The following is a 22,789-nucleotide window of genomic DNA, read 5'->3' on the forward strand; positions in this document are numbered from 1 at the left end:
GATTGAAGAACTGGGAAAAACTAGCCAGAAGAACTGTAACACCACAATCTGCAATTATGAGCTGAGTTCAAAATGCAGATTTTGGTACAGTATTGTTTCAAGTTGTATAGCAAACAAAAGAGTGGTGGCACAGTGGTTAGAATGCAGTACTTCAGGCTAACTCTGCTGACTGCCAACAATTTGACCCTGACCAGCTCAAGGTTGACTCAGACTTCCATCCTTCCTAGGTCAGTAAAATGAGGACCCATTTTATTGGGGGCAATATGCTGACTCTGTAAACTGCTTAGAAAGGGCTTCTCTGTGGCAGCTCCTGCCCTCTGGAATGACCTACCCCCCGACCTACGTACAGTTGCGGACCTGCGCCTTTTTCGCCGAGCCCTGAAGGCCCATCTATTCCATGCGGCCGGCCTGGCGTAGTTTGATTATGTTTTAGTGGGGGTTTTGTATGGGGTGTTTTTAGAACAGGCCTGTTATTTAATTTGATTTTAGAACAGAAACTTGTGTATATTTATCGTGGTTTTTAGTATCGCCTGTTCACCACCCTGAGTCCCGTAAGGGAGATAGGGCGGTATATAAATTTAATAAATAATAATAATAAATATAAAGCACTGTGAAGCAGTATATAGGTCTAAGTGCTATTGCTATTCTCTGTATTCTTGGATTCTTATATAGAACTTATAGTGCCTTAAAATTCCAAATGCTGATGCTTTGCCAACTAAAAATGTACCAAATTCATGTTGGTATTATACAGACAGAGCTGCTACTACCTGCCCAAGAGGTATCTACATAACATAAAAATAGTACTCACTCTCATTGCTCTCAAGCAATATTTATGCCTTGATGCATCTTGCTGGCAGCAAATGGAGCAATTACCACACGCTGGTAACAAGAGTAAAGCATTTACTGTACTTTCAAATGGAGGAGTTAGACATTTTGATGCTAACATGAAAAGGTAATTTACATATGAATTATAGGGAAAGTGTATAAAATTGATTTCAGGTGTTGTGGCTCAACATGGAGTTACATGAAATTTCCTTCCTACTGGAACTCTTAAATAACCATTAGCTGGGTCCTTACCTTTTGACATGCTGCTGCATATCAGATGTGGATTTTACATTTCACTTTTATATTTTCTATGTTGTTTTCTATTGCTTAAGAATAGGGATGTTGAATTTTGATTCTGTCACATTTATAACAGTGACAGAATCAAACAGTGGCCATGGTTTCAAGCATATTGAGAGAGATGAAAGAAAAGATCAGACAGATTTTAGTATGAGGTCAGGAAAATGGGAACCTAGCGTTAGGTGGGAAGATAGGATATATTCTTATCCCTTTCCTAATGTGGATAAGCTTGTCTGTCTGTTTGTCTGTCAAATTTATATGGCTGCCCATCTCATAAAAAGTGAGTCTGTGCAGCATACAATAAAACGTACTATCAAAACCTACTAAAAAAAATCAGAATATTGCTGATTTGGGGGATGATATATTTAATCTAAATCTTAAACACAACTTGGAAGCTGCAGTTAGTGCAGAAATCTAGCTTGCTGTTGGAACAGAATCCATACAACCCTGACTTTGGAGAAACATCAGTGATTCCCAGGGCAGGTGTAAGGTATTGATGATGAGCTTGGGATCTTGATATTTGAGAGCAGTTCTTTTCCAAGCATACCCTTCTCCAGATGACAATTGTCTATTATATGAGAGAGAACCTTCTTAGCTATGGCATCCCAGCATGAAATACCTCTTCAAGAAGGCTGGGCCTATGCCACTGTTGACGTTTTGAGGGGCATCAAACGAAGACCTGTTTACTCAGATTTGCAGATTTATTGATTGTGGTTTGTTTTCCACATTTCTTCATTTACTAGCGGTATTTCCATATCTGATAATGTTTACGGCTGAATTGTCATAAGAGTTATGGCTTCATGTTTAATTTGTTGCATTAATTATATTCTATCCGAAATCTGTTGGCACCAGGCAGGACAGTTATATTTAAATAAAAAAATAAATAATTGACAAATAAATGCTAGGCAGCCAGCTTAAGAGAGAGACCGACATGATAATTTGCCTGCTCTCCCTTCAATTTTTTTTAATTCAGGGGAGAGTATGTTTTTCAAATGAACCATGAGGTGTTCATTTAAGCAAAACACTCAGTTGGGAGTTAATGATGTCCTACAAAAGACACAACTTATCTTTTCCCAAAACTTCTTGGGTGCATTTCTAGTCTACTCTGATATATAGTACACATATCTTTATATATATATACATCCACATGCCTCTGACTTGGTGCTGACTCCTGAACTTGTTCTCCTACATACCTAAGAATATATACCTTTTATGTTCTGAATGAAAGAATGGGATGCATGGATGGAGTGCCATCTAATGGCCACTTGCTGATGGTTGCATAAATGAAAAAGGATTTTGGAGAGGAACAAGATAAGCGAGGCACATTAGCTGCTTCGCATGTCTTATTATATACTTAATTGCCGCGAGCATTTTAAAATAAAATTTGAGGTTTTCAGGATTCTCAATCTATTTTTACATGACAACTGTTTAGCCATCTGGAGAAACAGTACACTGAATCATGTAGTATTATTTTGTTGGCTCCTGTTATTTTAAAACTGTATCTGTAAACAGTTTGTTTTATTAGATTTCCTCAAATAATAAAACAGTTAAAACATCAGTTAAACGTCTACGCTAAATGCCACCGAATTTTGAAAGCTTCATTAAAATTGCATTTGTAAAGCTTGGGCTTTTTTTGGCTGTCGCAAAGAAATTCTCTGAACAAAAGTATTTCTAACCATGCTCCTTCCACCACCATAGTTTCTCTAAAATTAATCAGCATTGAGGTCTTACATTGGCACCTTTAATGACAACCCCATAAGAATTTAAGGCATGGTATAGTTATGCCTAGAGATACAGGTAATCCTCGACTTACAACAGTTCATTTAATGACCATTTGAACTTACAACAGCACAAAAAAGTGACATTTACATTTACAACCATTGCAACATCCCTATAATCATGCGATCAAAATTCGGACGCTTGGCAGCTGACTTATATTTATGACGGTTGCAATATCCCGGGGTCACAGGATCACCTTTTGCTAACTTCTGACCAGCAAAGTCAATGGGGAAGCCAGATTCACTTAACACCCATCTTACTAATTTAACAACTGCAGTGATTCCACTCTGGTCATAAAATGGGGCAAAATTCACTTAACTGTCTCACTTAGCAACAGAAATTTTGGGCTCATAAGTCAATGGTCATAAGTCAATGAGTACCTGTATGCAATCCTTTATATAAGCTAGTGGTAAAGAAGAAAGGGCACTCAAGGTCAATGCTTGTGTTTTGAACCAGACCCAGGATGACCAGAAGTTAACTTATTTGGCACAGCGCAGCTGCACCACTCTTATGTCGAAGAGCAATCTCGGTTTATACAGTTGAAATAGTGTTGGCAAAAAAGAGCCTGGGGGAAAAAATTATTTATTAAAAACTCTATTCTGTAATAGCTACAGTTTTCAAAACAACTTCGGAACTTACCCTAAGCTTCTAGTTACTATAGCACATTCCTGAAATCTACCAATGCGTAGCTAAATGAAGGTAATAGAGCCCAGGTGACTAATAAAAGACACTTTGTGTCATAGGATTGATGGGCTTTGAGCCCTATGTCTCAACTTTATTCTAAAGTATGCCTCAACCCTTGGGAACATTGCAGAAGAAACTGCTGAGGTCTTCAGAGGGAGTCAGAGAAAATTGTCCCTGTTTCTAGCATGTTCATCTCTACTATCTGTAGGTTTCAATCTATAATTCATTCCATTTCTCAGATTTGAACACACAATTTTATTGCCTGTTTCCTTGACTGCCTTGCTATTTGTCACTGTGACAGATTCTTTACTTCTGAAAATGCTTGGTATCATTTACATGGGTTTGTGATCCAACATATAAGAGGAAATAGTTGGAATGAAGAGCAATTGTCTCTCTAATACTTTGCTGGACGAATGGGCAGCTTTACCATTTATGATCAGATTCATAGTTTTGTCGATGACATGTAACAATGTAACTTCACTTTTTGCTACTGGAATGAACAGATAGTGGATAAACTGATTCAATGAAAAGGAAAAAAAACACCCTTTACTGCTGTTTCCTTATGTAGTAATCCATAGAAATGGATCCATATAAAAAATAAGAATTGCTTAGATCAATTTATATAGAGCAGCATACTATACAAACAACATCGGATTTGTGGGGTGAAGCATTCTGCTATGATGGAATAGTTTTCAATATAGAATGAAGTCTTATATTTGTGTTTGTGTTATATTGAAAATGCATGCTTCCTCATTTTCCTTTCTTCCCTTGAAATACTACTATTATTAAAAAAGAAAGCACATGTCTTTAGTCAGATTAAATGCAAAACAAAGACATTTGTGTATATGGTAATTTGGAATTCACATAACAGTTTATTGCAATATTGTTCCCCTTGATAGGATATTCTACATTATTTCATTCACTTTCCTAATTGGTGTTCTGTTTTCACCCTCCATTACTTAATCACACAGTATTCTCATTCAGCTGTTCAGTATGCAGGGAGTCCTTGGCTTACAGCCATTCATTTACTGACTGTTCAAAATTAGAAGGCACTGAAAAAAGTGACTTGTGACCAGTGGTGCGATTCAAATATGTGAACAACCAGTTCTCTTTGTGGATACCACTTCTGGAAGTCCATTCTGGGCCTGGGCAACAAAAAATTAGCTATCGGTTCTGCCGAAGTGGTGCGAACCGGCTGAATCCCACCATTGCTTGTGACCGTTTTTCACACTTATGACTGTTGCAGAATCCCCAAGGTCATGTGATCAAAATTTGGGCACTTGGCAACTGGCATGTATTTATGACAGTTGCATTGCATTGTCCCAGGTTCATGTGATCACTATTTGTAACCTTCCCAGCTGGCTTCCGACAATGTGGGGAAGCCAGGTCTGCATGATTCACTTAACAACTTTGGCAAAAATGGAGCAAAGCTCAACATAAATTTTGGGTTCAGTTGTAGTCGCAAGTTGAGAACTACCTGTACAGCAAAGGATGGGAAAACTCCTTAGTTCCATAGATTTGGGGGGGAGGTGTTATCATAACATCTAAGCCACTAGGTACCTCAGTCCAATTTGAACTACAGGTGATATTTTGTACTTTACAGGATATATTATTAATGTTTTTGCTCTTCTGCAAAACATACCCTTTTCTAGTTTATCAGCAAATCTTTTAAGAAAGCAATGAGAAGAAGGCATATGAAGGGAGCTCCATCCAGTAGGGTTCAGTATTTGAAATCATTGGCTGTATTGAGAGCTTCTACTCAAGGCAATAGGACTAATCAATTAAAATATAATCTCCCCATCAGATCTCTGATTCTTCCAAAGGATGAAAAATAGGGGAGGGAGGGAAGAGGCAGTAATTTGATGCATTGAAAGAAAGAAAAAATCCAGGATGGATGTCCAATTAACATGGGAACAGAATGTTAAAAAGGCTCTATTTTGAAACCAAATGATTACTTATTTCCCTTGTGCTTATCCCTTATGTGTTGCTCTGTGTCTTATTCCTGAAGTACAGTGTAATTGTATAGTTCATTCTCCTGACCTTTATTGAGAAATGTTTTTTAAAAAAACCCTACTGCATTGTTGTCTCATATTTTCCTGCTTGGTTGAAAAAAAACCAAACACCTAAATTAGTATATTGAAGATCATGTTTAGGAGAAAAGAGTAAACCCCGATTCTGAGCCGTGGTGGTGCAATAGTTAGAATGCAGTATTGCAAGCTAATTCTGCTGACTGCCGGCAGTTCAATCCTGACCAGCTCAAGATTGATTCAGCCTTGCAGCCTTCCGAGGTCGGTAAAATGAGGACCTAGATTATTGGTGGCAATAGGCTGACTCTGCAAACCACTTAGACAGAGCTAGAGAGGGCTGTAAAGCACTATGAATTGGTATATAAGTCTAACTCAGTGTTTCTCAACTTTGACAATTTTAAGGCATGTGGACTTCAACTCCCAGAATTCCACAGCCAGCAATGCTGGCTGTGGAATTCTGGGAGTTGAAGTCCACATGCCTTAAAATGGTCAAGGTTGAGAAACACTGGTCTAACTGCTATTGTTATAGCTGGAATGGATAATTATGGATAGATAAGGGTGTGTGTGTGTATCCTATTCCTCTTTATAAAATACAGTTAGAAGCAGATTCTCTGAAGGACTTTCTTTTTAAAAAAAATTGAAAGTCAGTTGGTCCCTGTATTACGTTTATTCAGCAGACTCAGAAAATGGTCCATGGACAGGGTGATAGCATATGATGTAACCAGCCTAGTCTTTTTCTTTGTAAAATTCTTGGTTGAATTATTGACTGTCTGAGGTAAGAAAGACAAGCAGAGGATGAGAGGATAAATCTGTCTGTCATCTTGATGAATGCTGATCAGACTGTTAGCAAGGACAGTAATTAACAGGGGAGGAAAAGCTTGTCATTATCCTAAGGGTGAGTAATTATTTTTGACAGGTGATAATTAATGGTCTGGCAAAGTCAGCAAAAAATAATCCTTCAGTCTTGAGAAAACTGGGGAGCTACTGGAAACATTTTCTATGTTCTTTTCTTAAACATCCTTTAGGGTTTTTAAGGTGCGTGAAGAAATGATATTTCTCTATATGTGTATACTTTGGAGGTTATTTCTATCAAAGCTTTGTACATCTTTAATTTGTCAGCTTCTTTGGGAAAAGAAAGAAAGCTCTTGTTTTTAATGCTTAACAACCACACGTCTATCATTTGGTTGCTGCCAGTGATAGATCGAAAAAAACTGTAAAATATGTTCCTTCCACTTTACTCAGAAAACTCCCGACTGATAAGAAATAATATGGTAAAACAACATATGGGAAGAGTTCACTTCTATAAGATGGGTAGCATGAGGTTTAATAAATAAATAAAATAAGAAACACAGATTGTTGCCACCATCGCAAGCCTTTGGAGCAGGGAACCAAGTCACCACTTTGCATAATGAATGGAATGGCCTACTGACTGCCCTTCAGGCAGAAGAAGAATGGAAGTGATTTGAAAATTGTATTTTAGAAGATCACAAAAATGGCCTTGTTGAATTAGTCTGGCCTCATCCACCCTTATGGCTGTGCAGATTCACTAGGATGGCGTGTACATGACAGCCCTTTTCCTATTCTCTCAGGACACTCTTGTCCTCAATAGGATGTTGCCTGGTGACCATGATTTTTTTCTTTTGCAAACTCTCAATAAATAATTCTTGATACATGTATTTTATGGTGTTTTTTTTTTAATTCTTGCTGTGAACTGTTAGCAAATCTTGCATCAGGGCATTCATAATTAAGTACTCTGCGAACTAGTCTGGGAGCTTCATTGTTGGAATGATGTTAAGTTTTGTTTTTGTCTTTCCTATGCAATGATATGTGGTTTTGTGTTCAAGGATCAGATTCCATCTGGGTTCCTATAACATGCTAAGCAGAAAAAACAAATTAGCAAACGTAACTGTATATTTGTTCATTCATTCATTCATTCATTCATTCATTCATTCATATTCACCCATCTCACCTAAGTGACTCTCTTCACAGAGCATGTGGAGATATATCATTAATGTTTACAAGCTTGGGGAGATATATGACTGAGTTATAGGTTCATGTGTGTGTATGAACGAAGCCCAATTTGGTGTAGAGATTAAGATGCTAGATTATAGACTGAGAGACTATTGAGTTCTAGCCCTTTATGCATGAAAGTTGGATGGGTGACTTTGGACCAATCACTCAGCCCAACTCACCTCACAAGGAAAACAAAGTAGACAGCAAAATATATTCTCCCCTAAGTTTTATTAAATAAAGATGGGATATAAGTTTAACAACCATTATCACCAAAACAATAATAATGCTAAGCCCAAATAAATTCAGTGGCCAGAGTCACATAATATGTTAAAACAAGCTCCACAAATCAAGTAGCATAATCTACTGTGTTGTCTGAACCCTGCCTCTGAGTCAAATGGCTTTGAGGAACCCCTTGTTGGATATGGCTACATATATTCACTTGAATTGAAACAAGGATGTCATTTAACAATCATTTAATTCTAATGATGAAACTGAGATGGAGCTAGGAGAAGGCATTTTATGGATATTGACTACAGAAGATATGACAGCAACAGCTCAGCTCGAAGAATAAGCTTTTTCTCTTGTTGGAAGCAACAGCTGTCACATCTGAAAATTATCACTTATGTATGGTTTATGTTATGCTTTTTAACTCTCTCTCTCTCTCTCTCCCTCCCTTCTCTCTCTCTCTCTCTCTCTCTCTCTCTCTCTCTCTCTCTCTCTCTCTCTCTCTCTCTCTCTCTCTCTCTTTCTCTCTTCAGGAGCTGACATAGTACAGTGGCTTATGAAGAATCTCAGTATTGAAGATCTAGGTAATCTGTTCATTAAATTCTAAGGAAGCATTATCTTGAGGCTTGTCATTATGAAATGCAATAGTAAATGTTGTGATCTAAAGATGAAAAATCAAAATTTTATTTGGAAGTTTTGATTGAGAAAGTGATTCCAAGTCAAATCTTGATCTTGAAATGGTAAGTTAGATTCCAGAATACACTCTTCTGGAATGTTCTTCTTTATTCTAGACAGGAAAGCTAAGTGAAAAAAGAAAATACCAATCACATACATTCTTAATAACTTTGGAACATTATTATTTCCAAATGTGAACTTTATTTTAAAGATAAGGGGCAGAGGTTTCATTGTTTTCCAAGGTGCTATTTTTTTTTTACTTTATTCCTATTTTGAAAAAAAAAAATAGAAACTTTATGGGGAAAGATTGGAGTTTTTAAACAATGTCTATATAGCTGCACTTTAATAATACATATAGATGCATTATTAAATGAGGTAGATGTAAAGATTGAGATTATATTTGCAAATGCAATAAAGCAGGAAATAGACTACATATAAAATATATAGAAAAAAACTTTTCTCAATATAGAGAAAAAGTTTTCAGAATGCTACAACAACAAAAACTTAAAAAGAATCTTAAAAAACAGAAATTGCTGGTGATAATCTCTCAGATTCAGAAAATGATAGTGTATAGGCAGCATAGCAAGACATGTTGACCCTTGGTGTTTCCTAATTTTTCCTAGCTTTTTTTTCTCCCCTGAAAGGTATGGCTTTCTATATAAGTTTGATATGTTGTATATTGAAGTATTGCAGGCCCAATTGGCAAAAGAAAGCTCAAGATCGTATTGGTTGGAAACATGCAGAAGAGGCCTTCATCCTGCAGTAGATAGACAATGGCTAGAATGAAGATGATATGCTTGATATAACAGAGGCCAAAATTCAGACTACATCACTCTCATTGTTTTATTAAAAGTTTTATGGGTTTTTTTTCTTCGAGCAGGTAATCATGGTGGCCCATTCCATCCAGTCAGGCAGGGAAGATATGTTGAGGACCCGTCAGTTAACCCTGTCAGTTAGAGAATTCTGACTGGTGGACTTGGAGGAGGAAAAGGAGAAGATCTTCTCTGACATTGTCCCACACTGTGGAATTCCTCCCCCCTGCCCCCTGAGGTGAAGCAGGGCCCACACCCTCCTGGCCTTCCATAAAGAAGTGAAAACATGACTGCAGCCTTGCATAGGGAGCCCATAAGGAGCATGCAGCCATGGGGCTGAAAGCCCTCCCTACCCCTTTTAACAGTTATTAAAATTATTAAAATGTTAATATTTATCCATTCATTCATTCATTCATTCAAATTATATGTTGCCCATCTCACCTGGAGGCAATTCTAATAATGTCTTAATCATCCTTGTATCTTTTTAAATTTGTATCTTTTATATACTGTTTTTATATTTTAATATTTCCATAAGATCTGAATATACAGTATGCATTAATACCACTACCACGAGAAGTCTCTCACCTTGTAATCCAGAATGATAAATGTACAGGTGAGATTCAGTTGGATTGCAGAATTAAGGGCCCTGAGTGCCTGGACTCTATTAAGTTTCCGGATGGGCCAGATTTTGCTCCGTCTCATTCACCTGCAACAAATGGAGTCATCTGGCTTCCTAAGTAGTCTCTTGTGTGTCCAGCCATGTGAACATTATAACATCCGTTGGACAGAAATTGTTATTTACCTTTGCAAAGATAGACAAATGTTACCTTTCTAACTGCATCATTGCTCCACATTGTTATTTCTGGTATAAAAGGTCTTTCCAGTAGAAATGTATCATCCAGATATTTATTCCCTTTTGTTTGACAGCCTGGAATCAGTTATGGGTGGCCAGATGTTATTTAAGTGAATAAAATATACTGTACCTGTGATGATTAACTGTTAATCCACCCCCAACACAGGGCCCAAAGCTGAATAAAGAGGTTGCACTTCCATTTTGCTGAATTTACCACTGATGTCATCATATCTAGTCAGAAAATTCCTGCCACCCAAGTTTGGCAAGTTGACTACTGAAAAGCATAATTGTCTGACAGAGTTTGTGTTTGTTTGTTTGTTTGTTTGTTTTACAGCTGAATCAATACATATGGGAAGTCTCATTGCAGCACAAGGATATATTTTTCCAATTTCCGATCACGTGCTGACTTTAAAGGATGATGGGACTTTTTATCGGTTTCAAGTAAGAAATCTGTTTTCTTTACTTGAATTACAGACTGGATAGGTATGTCTTTCCTTGCTGAAGTCCTCCAATTTCCACTTTTTATGGAGGAAGAAATCTAGAATAAAACACCCTGTTGTATACCTACCTTATCCTAACTTTTGTCTGATTCTTCCAGTTGTTCAACATCACCATAGAACTGTTTGTCTTTTAACGTAACTAATCTACTTTGCTCCAGATAGTAAGAGCTTTGTATATTTTGTTAACCTTTGGGGTATTAGTCCTGTTAGTGTATTTTTTTTTTATCCTTTTTTAAATTGGAGATGCTAAGAATCGAACCTCAGACTTTCTCAAAGACAAGTATATGTTTTATTGATTTATTAAAATTATTTTACAGTATTTTATTTATCACTGATAATTGCTGCTTGTCTCCTTATATTCCAAACCAGGCTTAATTCCTTTTCCTACACTGTTCATATAACATCTGACATCTCCAAAGCGTGGCAAGAGATTGCTTGTCAGTTTTGTTGTAATTATCAGATCAGTATCAATGTTGTTATTAAGTTAATCACTCACTTCCAATTCTTCATAACACAATGGATATAATTTCTTCAGGATTGTCTGTCAATAGTTGCATCTTTGAATTTTGACAAATGTATGCTTTTTATCTTTAGTAACAGAAGGCAACCATCTACTTTTCTAGGGATGTCAACCACTAGATAACAGCAAGAGACACAGAATAAATTCCCCAAGTTTTTGCTGCCATCCAATATTCATTTAAATTTCTTCTTAATCTAGATCAGGGGTGTCAAACTGCTGGCCCACAGGCTGGATGCATCATGCGGAAGCCGCCCCCACCCATGTGGAAGCCGCAACCACCCCAGCTCTGGCAAGGGGAAAAAAGTTGCGCTACATTGCGTCACGTGATGCGGAGAGTTTGACACCCCTGATCTAGATAATGTCATTTTTTTAAATTATGACTGCATATACCTCCCTTTCTTCCTAGCATGGTTAAATATGGGGGCAGTAATGGTGATACAGTTCCAAGGAATATTAATATCCTAACATTCTAATGCATACAGAATATTTTTTCAGAAGAAAGATGACAGCTTTTTAAAATATATATATATATATATATATATATATATATATATATATATATATATATATATATATATATATATATATATATATATATATATATATATATATATATATATATTGTAACATGGAAAGCAACATTACGCTCTTATATCTATTTTCTTTAGACCAAGTATTCACACAGCAGGTAACAATGGTTGAAAAGGTCATTTTGATGATAATTTTATTAATATTTCTCTTTATTAGTGTAATGGAAGGGAAAGACTGGGAAAGACAATTCTAGGAACTTCTTTGGAGAAACCATGGAACATGGTTATTTGTTTGTTTGTTTGTAAGTTTATTATTTTATTAGATTTAGATGGTGCTGCCCATCTCATCCAGAGGCGATACTGTGTGGCTTACAAACATTAAAATGGATAGACATTAAAATGATAAAACAATAAAATAAGAAAAAGATGGGGAGGAGGGGAGCATGAAGTACATGGGGAGAGGTGGAAGCTTTTCTTAATCCAATAGCCACCTCCAGAATGGGGCACCCCAACTGGCAGATCCAGATCTTCAGGCCCTTATGGAAGGTCAGGTAAGAGTGTGTACAGATACCATTTTGTTCCAAAGGGCAGGAGCTACGCCAGAGAAGGCTCTTCTCCTGGACCTCAGCAGCCAAAATTCTTTGACTGACAGGGCCTGCAGCATGTCCCTTCTGCTAGCATGGGTGGGGCAGGTCAAGCCCATTGAGACAGCTCTTCAGATAACCTGGACCCATGCCATGAAGGGCTTTAAATAACCAACACCGTGAATTGTACCCGGAAGCAAATCAGCAGCCAGTGCAGCTCATGGAACAGTGGTGTAACATGGGCCACCCTAGGGGCCCCAAGAATTGAATCTATTTGCCATTCTTTCTCTAAGAAATGAATGAAGAAATAAATCTTTTTAAAAGAGTTATTATGGCTTGTGGAAAAAAAACCATCCCATGGGAAATCAGGAGATATGAAAGAGAATCAAACAAAGGCTTACTATGTCTTTCCGTGATGGGCTTCTTAATTCATCATAGAAGCTCAAACTGTAGCACTTCTTTTCAAAATTGCCTTTTTCTAATTTGCATTTCAGCTGGTAGAAAAATGTGATGTGATTTGTAAATTGGAATTATATGCATAGGATTGCAATCATACTGATCCTAATAAGTAGGATGTTTTGGTGTGATCTCTTGTTCTCTAGTATTGCATGCATATAGGCGATCACACCTATACAAAATTAGTTTGGGTTTCTTTATTTAAAAAAATATGCCTTAAAATAATTAAGAAGAATTTCTTTATTTCATTGACACTTAAGCTGCCTAAATATCTGAAGAAGTATAGATGTTTGAATACCTACATCTTCAAGATAAAGTATTATTTTCTGTTTTTCAGGCTCCATACTTCTGGCCATCAAATTGTTGGGAACCAGAAAACACGGACTATGGTGAGACTCATTTTGAAATGCCTCTTATATAAACCCCTTGCCTCTGATAATCATTTTACTCTAAAAGAAAGTATAGAGTAATATCATTATAGAGTATCATGCTGACTCATAATCCAAGGAGTTGTAATACCAACTACATATTGGAGAATGCTACTATATTTGGTTTCATGATGTAAAAGTCAATAGTTGCCAGCATTTGCATAGATGGTGAGCAGGAATAATGCAAGCAAAATACCCTAGCACAGCGGCCCCCAATCTTTTGGGCACCATGGACCGTTTCCGTGGAGACAGGTTTTTCTGCGGACGAGAGGGGGCATGGTTTTGTGTGCTGCCTGCATCCCACAGATGGGGCTTCGCTTGTTTATACGGCTCGGGTTTTGGCATGCCGCGGCCCAGTGCCGGTCCATGGACTGGTGGTTGGGGACCCCTGCCCTAGCAGAACATATAAAAGGATTTTCTTTGAAGCTGCAATTTACTCCCTTTCCCTCCATTTTTAAACAACAGCTTGCTTGATTTGAAGAAGAGAAGGCCTTGTTATATGCTGGACTTGAGCTGACTGACAGCTGAGCACTGCAAGTATTTGCCATCCACCTACTGGCTGATGGCTGAGAGGGTTGCACTTAAGGGGGTTTTATCAAAAGCAAAGTCCTTCAAGGAAAAAAAGTGACAATGCTGATTTGAATGATGCTTTTGATGAAATATTTATCAATCAACTTATCAATCAAATTCATATAATCACGCACCTCACCAAAGGTCTCTGGGCAGTGAACGAGAATCAATACATAAAAACAAAAAATAAAAACAAAAAAATGGTATAATATAAAAACTTTATTAACAAGTGAAAATACAACCCACAGGAGAGGGAGGATAACAATGAGAAGTTCCCCGTCACTTAGGACTCCAAGGCTATCAACATAGCCAAGGCTTGAGGGCTACATTAAGACTTGAGGACTAATACAGTAATTGTATAAGATCACTTTCAATTTATGAGGCCTAAGAAAAAGAACAAGACATTTATGGCTGTTTAAGTCTATCATATCCTCTCCGGACTTCTAACCTCTTGGCGTACTCAAGCAAACAAAGTGGGAGGGGGTGATTTGGAGATTTCCAAAGACCAGTAAACATAATTTTTTACTTGATGGAGGATTCTCTCCAGATTTTAAGGAAGTGGTCTGTCCATTTCTGAAGAAGCCTTCCCTACACCCAGAAATTTTCTTTACTACCATCCTGTCCAAAGCACTTCTTTTGCAGCCAAGGTGCATATTGTATTATTGTGGAAACAACAGTATTGATTGCCAATTAGCTACTGAACCTCTTCATTTGACTCTTGATATAATGCCCTAAACAACTGGAGGCCAGAATACCTAACAGATGCTCATTAGCTAAACCAGGCTAATTATTGTCTCAGGATGTTTAGTTTTATAAATTGTATTCTGAGGGGTTGGGGTGAGGGGTTTAACTCTCTGTGCACTACCTAGAGTCATGTTGGCAAAATTGCCTGAGGAATTTCTTCTATGTGCAACTTTAAAAACCCAGGAAACTATTTTGTCGTTATTTGCTAAGAGGCCTTCTCAATGGTGGCACCTTCATTCTGAAATGCTGTCCCTTCTGAAAATCATAAAACCCTTTCAAAATAGCTCACCTGGAAGACCCACCATTTCACCCAAATATATTAAATAAGATTTGATATCCTTCCTTATATATTTCACTGGATAAATTTTCAGGTTGTGCACTTTCAGCTGGTAGTGTGTTATTTCAGTTAAAGTATCTTAGTTGCATTGTCTTTTTATATGATGTTTCTGCTTAGAATGATACTATGGACAGTATGGGGAAAGATTGCATAAGTATTGTCCCTTATTTCTCTCTCCATGCATTCATCAGAGCTCAGGGCAGCACCTTAAAACCAGATAACTCATATATGTTTATATGTGCATCCTGTTGTGGAACCTGCAGTATCTTTATTCACATAGATCACATTATGGGTAGTTCTTGGTCAGTGTTTGCCTCATTTAGTGACTTGTTTGCAGTTGCAGTGGTGATGAAACATAACTTTGTGATCAGTCCTCACATCTGCAACCTTCTCGGGTCTGTGAAGCCAAGGAAAACTGAAGAAAGATCCTAAGCACAGTCACAGGTTCACTTATTGATCACTTCACTTAACAACTTAGTTGCCGGTCCCGAAGTTCACTAAACAAGGACTACCTCTGTAGAGAAGCATGCTGAGCATTTCAGTTCAAATGGGCATATGAAACAGAGTGAGTGGAGACAATCTTAGGTTGTAAGACTGCACGTGGTCATTAAATTAATTCGTTTGCTTTCTTGGGCGCCTTTTTGTATCATCATAATCCTTTTTATTGGGGTGCATATCTCCTAAAACATCTTAATTGCCACTCGTGGCCAACAATAGTTTGCCCATCCCTGGTCTATGTGCCAGGTTTTCCACCCCAATTTTATTTTATTCTGAACTGCATGGAAATAACTTAAGTAAAGAGTTTAATAATTTGTTACTAGTCTATTACAATTATTTAAAAAACGCAGCACTGTCTAGGACAGTTACATAAATGTAGCATTGAACAGAGACCCTGTTCTGTTCATTTAAGACAGTTGGTCTGAATGCTGTCCCTCCTTACAGACAAGGGCTACATTATTCAACAGAGGAAACACTGTCCAAGATTATTGCTGTATAACAACATTAATCTTATGCCTAAGGAAAAGTTAGGTTCAATTCCATGGATGAATTTAATTTGTTTTAAAATAAATGGTAATATATATACGTGGTTGATCAATAAACTATTATCTGACCCAAACTAGCAATCTCTATATAGTAATAAATGAAAATGGCACTTCCCTGAGACAGAAGGAGGGCGAAAGAGAGGAGATAGAACGGGTGATAGGGTTTTTTTTAGTAGAGGCTGAGGTCTGACAGAAAGAAATAACCATGTTTTATGAGCTAATAAACCACAGATTTTGTATTAAATGGCTAAGTGACTTAGTACTAAAGCATAAACTATGTCAGCACAGTTACCTTTAGCTGTTATTGTGCACTATTAGTGTCTCTTCTACAGCTCTCCTCTCATACAGAAATGATAAAATCATTTCTTTTTCATTCAGCCTGGTCCTTGGCAAAGGAAATCAAATGTACCTGTATTCATAATACGAGAGGTTTTGGGAAGTGTTTCTTCTACAGGCGTTCCTCAACGTACAACCAGTTGCTTGGCGTCCATTCAAAATTCTCATAGACCTATCTGGGGCGTACTTATGACCCAGATTTGAACACATTTTGCATTTGGTGTATTCTATTTTTCATAGAACAAATGACCAGGCTCAAAATTATTGTTTATGGGACACATTATGCAAAAACCTAGCTAAGAAAAGAGAAGAGGATGACCAGCAGCAAGGTGGATGGACCTGATTACAGCAGTGATGGGTATATTCTATCACTGTTGGAAGGTCTGAAGACCAGGTTGGAGAAAGTATCCTAGAGAAAGGATATGTCTGTGTCTATGCCAGCCATATTGGCTGAGGAATTCTGGGAGATGGGAAATGATCTGCACATCTTAAAGTGGCCAAGGTTGAGAAACACTGATCTATGCGATCACTAAGAATTGATGTTCCATATTTACTTCTGAGTAGCCATGGGGGGAAAAAAGGCTTTTGCACAACTTCATATTGTATGCTAATTATGTACCGTTTCCTGGTCTGGAAGGCAATTCGCATGGTCACTTATGGAACCACCACTGGCCAGGCTGCATGTCCGGGACTTGCAGTTTCCTTCTGACTTCGCCATTGATTTGGCTTGTTGGAAGTCAGCAGTAAGTTGTGAGGAGGTCTTTGCTTAATGACCCGTGGGTCTCACTTAATGGCGCTAATGGCAATAGGGACTACTGGGGTTGCTGTTGCTAAGCAATGGGGTTATTTGATATTGCACTTTACAGTCGCATAATTTTGGTAATTGGAACTAGAATTTCCACTCCTTAGTTAACTGCATTATGAATGTATCAAGTTGAAGAAAATTTGATTGAAACCTAAAGTAGCCTCTTTAATTAAAGAAAGGTGCAGTTTTCTCAGTGTTGCATCTACATGTATGAGAATGCCATTGTCTTAGCAGAAACAATTATTTCAGGAGGAGTTGCTTGATTCCTTCTCTCTCTTCCATTTTCCCTTCCTCTGCCTCTCCCTCCTCCTCCTCCTCCTCCTCCTCCTCCTTCACATATCTTTAATGGTGTATTTTGCTGTTGTTTGTTTCTCTCTATAGCCATCTATCTTTGCAAGAGGACCATGCAGAATAAAGCTAGACTGGAACTGGCAGATTATGAAGCAGTGGGTATATTGATTTTATAGTTCCAAAGTGTGATAACCTCAAAATTGAATGTCATTTGATATATAGGCAGCATCATTGTCTAAAAAGACTTCTATTAGATTATATTTATTCAGAAATTATGTAGATTTAAGGGCAATATCAGAAAGAAACATGTTTTCCTTTTCGAAGGGAGAAGGAATATGTTTTATTTATATTATGTCAGGGAATTTAAGGCAGTTTACATAGAAGTCTACCCCTAATTTTATTCCTGCACAACAATGCCTTATGGAAGATGGGGACGTGGTGGGAAGAGTAAAAAACCAGTCAGTTCTGTGGTTGAATGTGGACTTGAATTTGGATACTTTGCTGTAAGCAAGCACCATAGCTTTTTATAAAAAAATGTTTATGAAAAATTTCTGCTCATTCTGCTTCATTCCCCTTTACAAATGTGGCCATTCAAGAAAAAAAACACACTCTAATTTACCTATAAATGAGGCTCACTGAACAGTTTCTTAAGAATGTTTCCACATAGATAACTCTGGTTCTTTCACCGTTTCCCACAGGATCTGGGGAAAATATGTGCACTAAATGATTTTAAGTTTTCTTTATTGGAGTGAGTAGTTCTATAATACTGCTTCAAAGGACTAAAGCATTACCAGAGTATAATGCTATATTTTTAATGCTACTTAAAATAAAAAAATAAATAAAACCATTCGGTTGCTGCTTGCTAAAATGCTAGAAACTCTTAAGAGTCTATTCTGCCCATTTTGCATTATATGAAAATATATGTGTATAATGTGATATAATTTTCATGGAGTATAATTATACTATTCAGTGTTGATTCAAATGGATATGGTGACTGTAGACCCTATTGATTGATGGCATCACCTCCTACCAATGCAAAAATTTGGAAATATTTGGAAAGAAGAGAAGCCTTTATGGCCCCTATGTTTTGACCAGTGCCTACTTGGCCTTAGTCAAAACCAGTTGTGATTATACTATACTATACTATACTATACTATACTATACTATACTATACTATACTATACTAATACTGTACTGTACTGTACTGTACTGTACTGTACTGTACTGTACTGTACTGTACTGTACTGTACTGTACTGTTCTATTCTATTCTATTCTATTCTATTCTATTCTATTCTATTCTATTATTACACCATTGTAATGTGCAGAGGTAGGCAACCTTGGCTCTTTTATGACTTGTGGACTTCAACTCCCAGAATTCCTGAGCCAGCATATGCTGGCTCAGGAATTCTGGAAATTGAAGTCCACAAGTCATAAAAAAGCCAAGGTTGCCTACTCCTGGTAATGTGTAAGCCTACTCATGTCAACCGTCCCATTTGGCACATTCAACCAAAGAAACTCTCAGCTCTTTTAATTTATGAAGAGTGTAGCTTTATTGAAAGATCCATCTACAGTACGTACAGCAAAAGCAAAGTCAGTTCTGGGATTGTTCCCACGAAAGCCCCATAGGTGAACCCCCCCTTCCCTCCCTCTGGGCCATCCAAAGTTCATAGTTTACCAATTGGGTTCAGTTCTTTTCTTTTGGGAAAAGACTGTCTGTGCCACTCAGACATTTCATAACTTGACTCTGCTGTCTGACATCTCGCTGGCAACAGAAGGCAATCTTGCATTCTGGGCCTTCCCTCCCTCCTTAGGAATTTGCCCTCCCCTTGCTATTTGGCAAAATGCGAGTGACAGCAGGTGCAATTATGGAGTTGAGTCAGGTTTGACAACTCAGCACATTCAGATTATTAGGTAGATTCAAAATATGGTTATTAATTGCACTGACACTTCTTTTAAGGCAAGTCATTCATACTTCAAATATATCTGTATATCTGCAGCATAGGATGTATTACTCCTATGGTGCATTGACCGTAAAGGTTGAGGATAGCATCATTCGTGGTGGCTGCGACTAACATGTTGTTTGTCCTGGCAAAAGTTGGTGTTTTTCAGAGGAGTTAGACCATAAATCTCTTTAGAAGGGAAGGATGGATGTTGCAGGACATCTATTTGGGGAAGACTGAGATAGTCTTGCTCTATTCCCAAATAGTGACTGCTGAATCAGATTCAGTAACTCTAAGCCAGGAGTGATATTGGGAGCTCTGCTCTAAGACAACACCATCATTGCTTCACCCCTCCAATCCAATCCCTGACCTCAATGCTTGTTTGCTTCCAAGTAATCTGTACTTAAACCAGATCTGAACATCCTTTTAAATGTAAAAAAGATTAAAATGGAGAACAATCAATAACACAGATGGCAATTTCCATTAATCCCCAAACACCCTACAGAAAAGTTCTGCTTTAACTAATTTCCAGAAGAGGACCTCAGAGGGAGTTTAATTTAAGTTGCAAAGGGAGCTTTTTCCAAAGTACAAAATTTATTATCAAGAAATTCTCCTGGCTCAACTCCATCACCTCATGAAAATGGACCATCACTCACAGTTTCTCCTGGGATAACTTTATTGGATGGGTATATTCTAGTTGGAGAAGGCAGTCCTGCATCTACCTCTGTTTGCCAGCGATAAGCTTTTTAGGTTGGAATCTGGACTTCAAATTGCACCCAGAAATCTACTACAATTAAACCTTGTAAAATATGCTTACACTGATGTGCACCAATATTGGTACTTTACAATGCCTTGGTAAGGGCACACTTGGAATACTGCATCCAGTTTTGGTCACCACGATGTAAAAAAGATGTTGAGACTCCAGAAAGAGTACAGAAAAGAGCAACAAAGATGATTAGGGGACTGGAGGCTAAAACTTACAAGGAACGGTTGCTGGAATTGGGTATGTCTAATTCAATGAAGAGAAGGACGAGGGGTGGCTTGATAGCAGTGTTCCAATATCTCAGGAGCTGCCACAAAGAAGAGGGAGTCAAGCTATTTTCCAAAGTGCTTGAAGGCAGGACAAGAAGCAACTGATGGAAACTAATCAAGGAGAGAAGCAACCTAGAACTAAGGAGAAACTTCCTGACAGTTAGAACAATTAACCAGTGGAACAACCTGCCTCCAGAAACAGTGAATGCTCCAACACTGGAAGTTTTTAAGAAGAGACTGGACAGCCATTTGTCCAAAATGGTATAGGATTTCCTGCCTGAGCAGGGGGTTGGAGACTAGATGACCTCCAAGGTCCCTTCCAACTTTATCATTATTATTTCCAAATTATATGAGGCCTTCAAAGCAGTATTTCAACCTTTAGAATTGAAATGATCAAGATTCTTCTGTTTTCCTATGCCTACAGTTTAAGAGCCTAAAAATAAAGGAAGACCACACTGAGCATTAATATTCTTCACCTACTTTCTCCTCTTGGCATTGTGACAACATATCTTCAACTGGATTTTGGAAATTTATAAAAACAAAAAATAACTCCTCGGATGCTGAAAAATCTGTAGCTATTTAACTCACCTAGTCCCTGTTAAATGCAGTGATGATTGATGTTTGCATAGCTTGACATGCATAGAGGTTTAAATTTACATTCCTTCCCGCAACCTGGGCAGAATTACCAGTTGTCTTGAAATCAGCCAACCATTTATATGGACAGTTTTACACACCATATTGCAATTTTCTGAGTGTATTTATTCTTACACCCATCTACTATCATCATTTCCACACCATTAGCTAGTGAATTATGCAACTATAATCATGAATATTCTTGACAAATCAACAAAAGCCTTATTCAGCATCCACAGTCACATTATGGTATAGCCACAGAGGAGGCATAGCACTAAATTCAGTTCTCTTGCAAGTATTAAGAGTCGGACTCATTAATTAACATCAGTTAATTAGATCATTTCCCCACCTTCACCACAAACTGATTGCTCACATAATGAAGAACTATATCTGTACTGATCTTTGTAAGTACACAGAAGAATGGAACTGCATCTTCAATGGAACTGCATCTACATGAAGGGAAGTGTGTAGTGTGATGCCCCAGGGCTCTGTTCTGGGCCCAGTGCTCTTCAACATCTTCATCAATGATGATGGGTTAGATGGGGAACTCATCAAATTTGCAGATGACATCAAGCTGGCAGGAATAGCCAGCACTCCAGAAGACAGGCTTAAGATACAAAAGGATCTTGACAGACTTGAACATTGGGCGCTATCTAACAAAATGAAATTCAATGGTGAAAAAAGTAAGGCTCTACATTTAGGCAAGAAAAATCAAATGCACAGGTACAGTATAAGTGCTACTTTGCTCAGTGGTAGTAACTGTGAGAAGGATCTTGGCATCCTGGTGCACAATCACTTAAATACTGTATGAGCCAGCAGTGTGCTGCAGCTGCCAAAAAACCCCAACACAGTGGTAGGCTGCATTAACAGAGAGATAGAATCAAGATCACGTGAAGTGTTAATACTACTTTATAATGTCTTGGTAAGGCCACACTTGGAATACTGCATCCAGTTTTGGTTACCACGATGTAAAAAAGACTCTAGAAAGAGTACAGAGAAGAGCAACAAAGATGATTAGGGGACTGGAGGCTAAAACATATAAAGAACGGTTGCTAGAATTGAGTATGTCTAGTTTAATGAAGAAAAGGACTAGGGTTGACATAATAGCAATGTTTCAATATCTCAGGGGCTGCCACAAAGAAGAGGGAGTCAAGCTATTCTCCAAAGCGCCTGAAGGCAGGACAAAAAGCAACAGATGGAAACTAATAAAGGAGAGAAGCAACCTAGAACTAAGGAGAAATTTCCTGACAGAACAATTAATAAGTGGAACAACCTTCCTCCAGAAGTTGTGAACGTTCCAACATTGGAAGTTTTAAAGAAGAGACTGGACAACCATTTGTCCGAAATGGTATAAGGTTTCCTGCCTGAGCAGGGGGTTGGACTAGAAGACCTCAAAGGTCTCTTCCAACTCTATTATTGTCATTGTTAATGCTATATAACACAAAAAGCTCTTTTTAAAAACACCAATTCTTATGGCTGGAATAGAACTGGTTTTGCTTCTTTCTGTGCCACATCCTTTCTCCCTCACATGTTAACTCTTATTTAACATTTTTAATGTAAATTCATTGCATTTCAAAAGTATGGCTCGTATTATGCAGTAGGCAGTGAATTTCACATTTCAATATTTAAGGTCTTGCTTCAGGTTGTTGGGCATCTGGATTCTTGTGGGGAATTGTACTAGCCTAAAATCTTCCTGCCAATAATTCAAAGCATTCAGTTTACACACTTTGTACATAATGGATTTGTATCTTCAATGGCAAATTCAATATTTCACTATCCCACTGTGATGCCTGAATCAATTATTTTTATCCACCCCTGTCAACATATCACATTAGATAAGAGACTTCTG

At 37.8% G+C, this 22,789-nt stretch overlaps 1 protein-coding gene across 1 annotated transcript in view; it reads left to right on the forward strand.

Moving 5' to 3' along the window:
- RGS6 (regulator of G protein signaling 6) overlaps window positions 1–22,789 on the forward strand; it is a 94,816-nt gene that overhangs the window by 27,043 nt on the left and 44,984 nt on the right. Inside the window, exons 2-5 of the mRNA XM_015822884.1 lie at window positions 8,384–8,434; window positions 10,525–10,631; window positions 13,118–13,169; window positions 17,425–17,489. Coding sequence (XP_015678370.1) covers window positions 8,384–8,434; window positions 10,525–10,631; window positions 13,118–13,169; window positions 17,425–17,489 — 275 coding nt within the window. The remainder of the gene's footprint in view (window positions 1–8,383; window positions 8,435–10,524; window positions 10,632–13,117; window positions 13,170–17,424; window positions 17,490–22,789) is intronic.

Source organism: Protobothrops mucrosquamatus, unplaced genomic scaffold (assembly GCF_001527695.2).
Source record: "Protobothrops mucrosquamatus isolate PMUCROS unplaced genomic scaffold, P.Mucros_1.0 scaffold1716, whole genome shotgun sequence".
NCBI lineage: Eukaryota > Metazoa > Chordata > Lepidosauria > Squamata > Viperidae > Protobothrops > Protobothrops mucrosquamatus.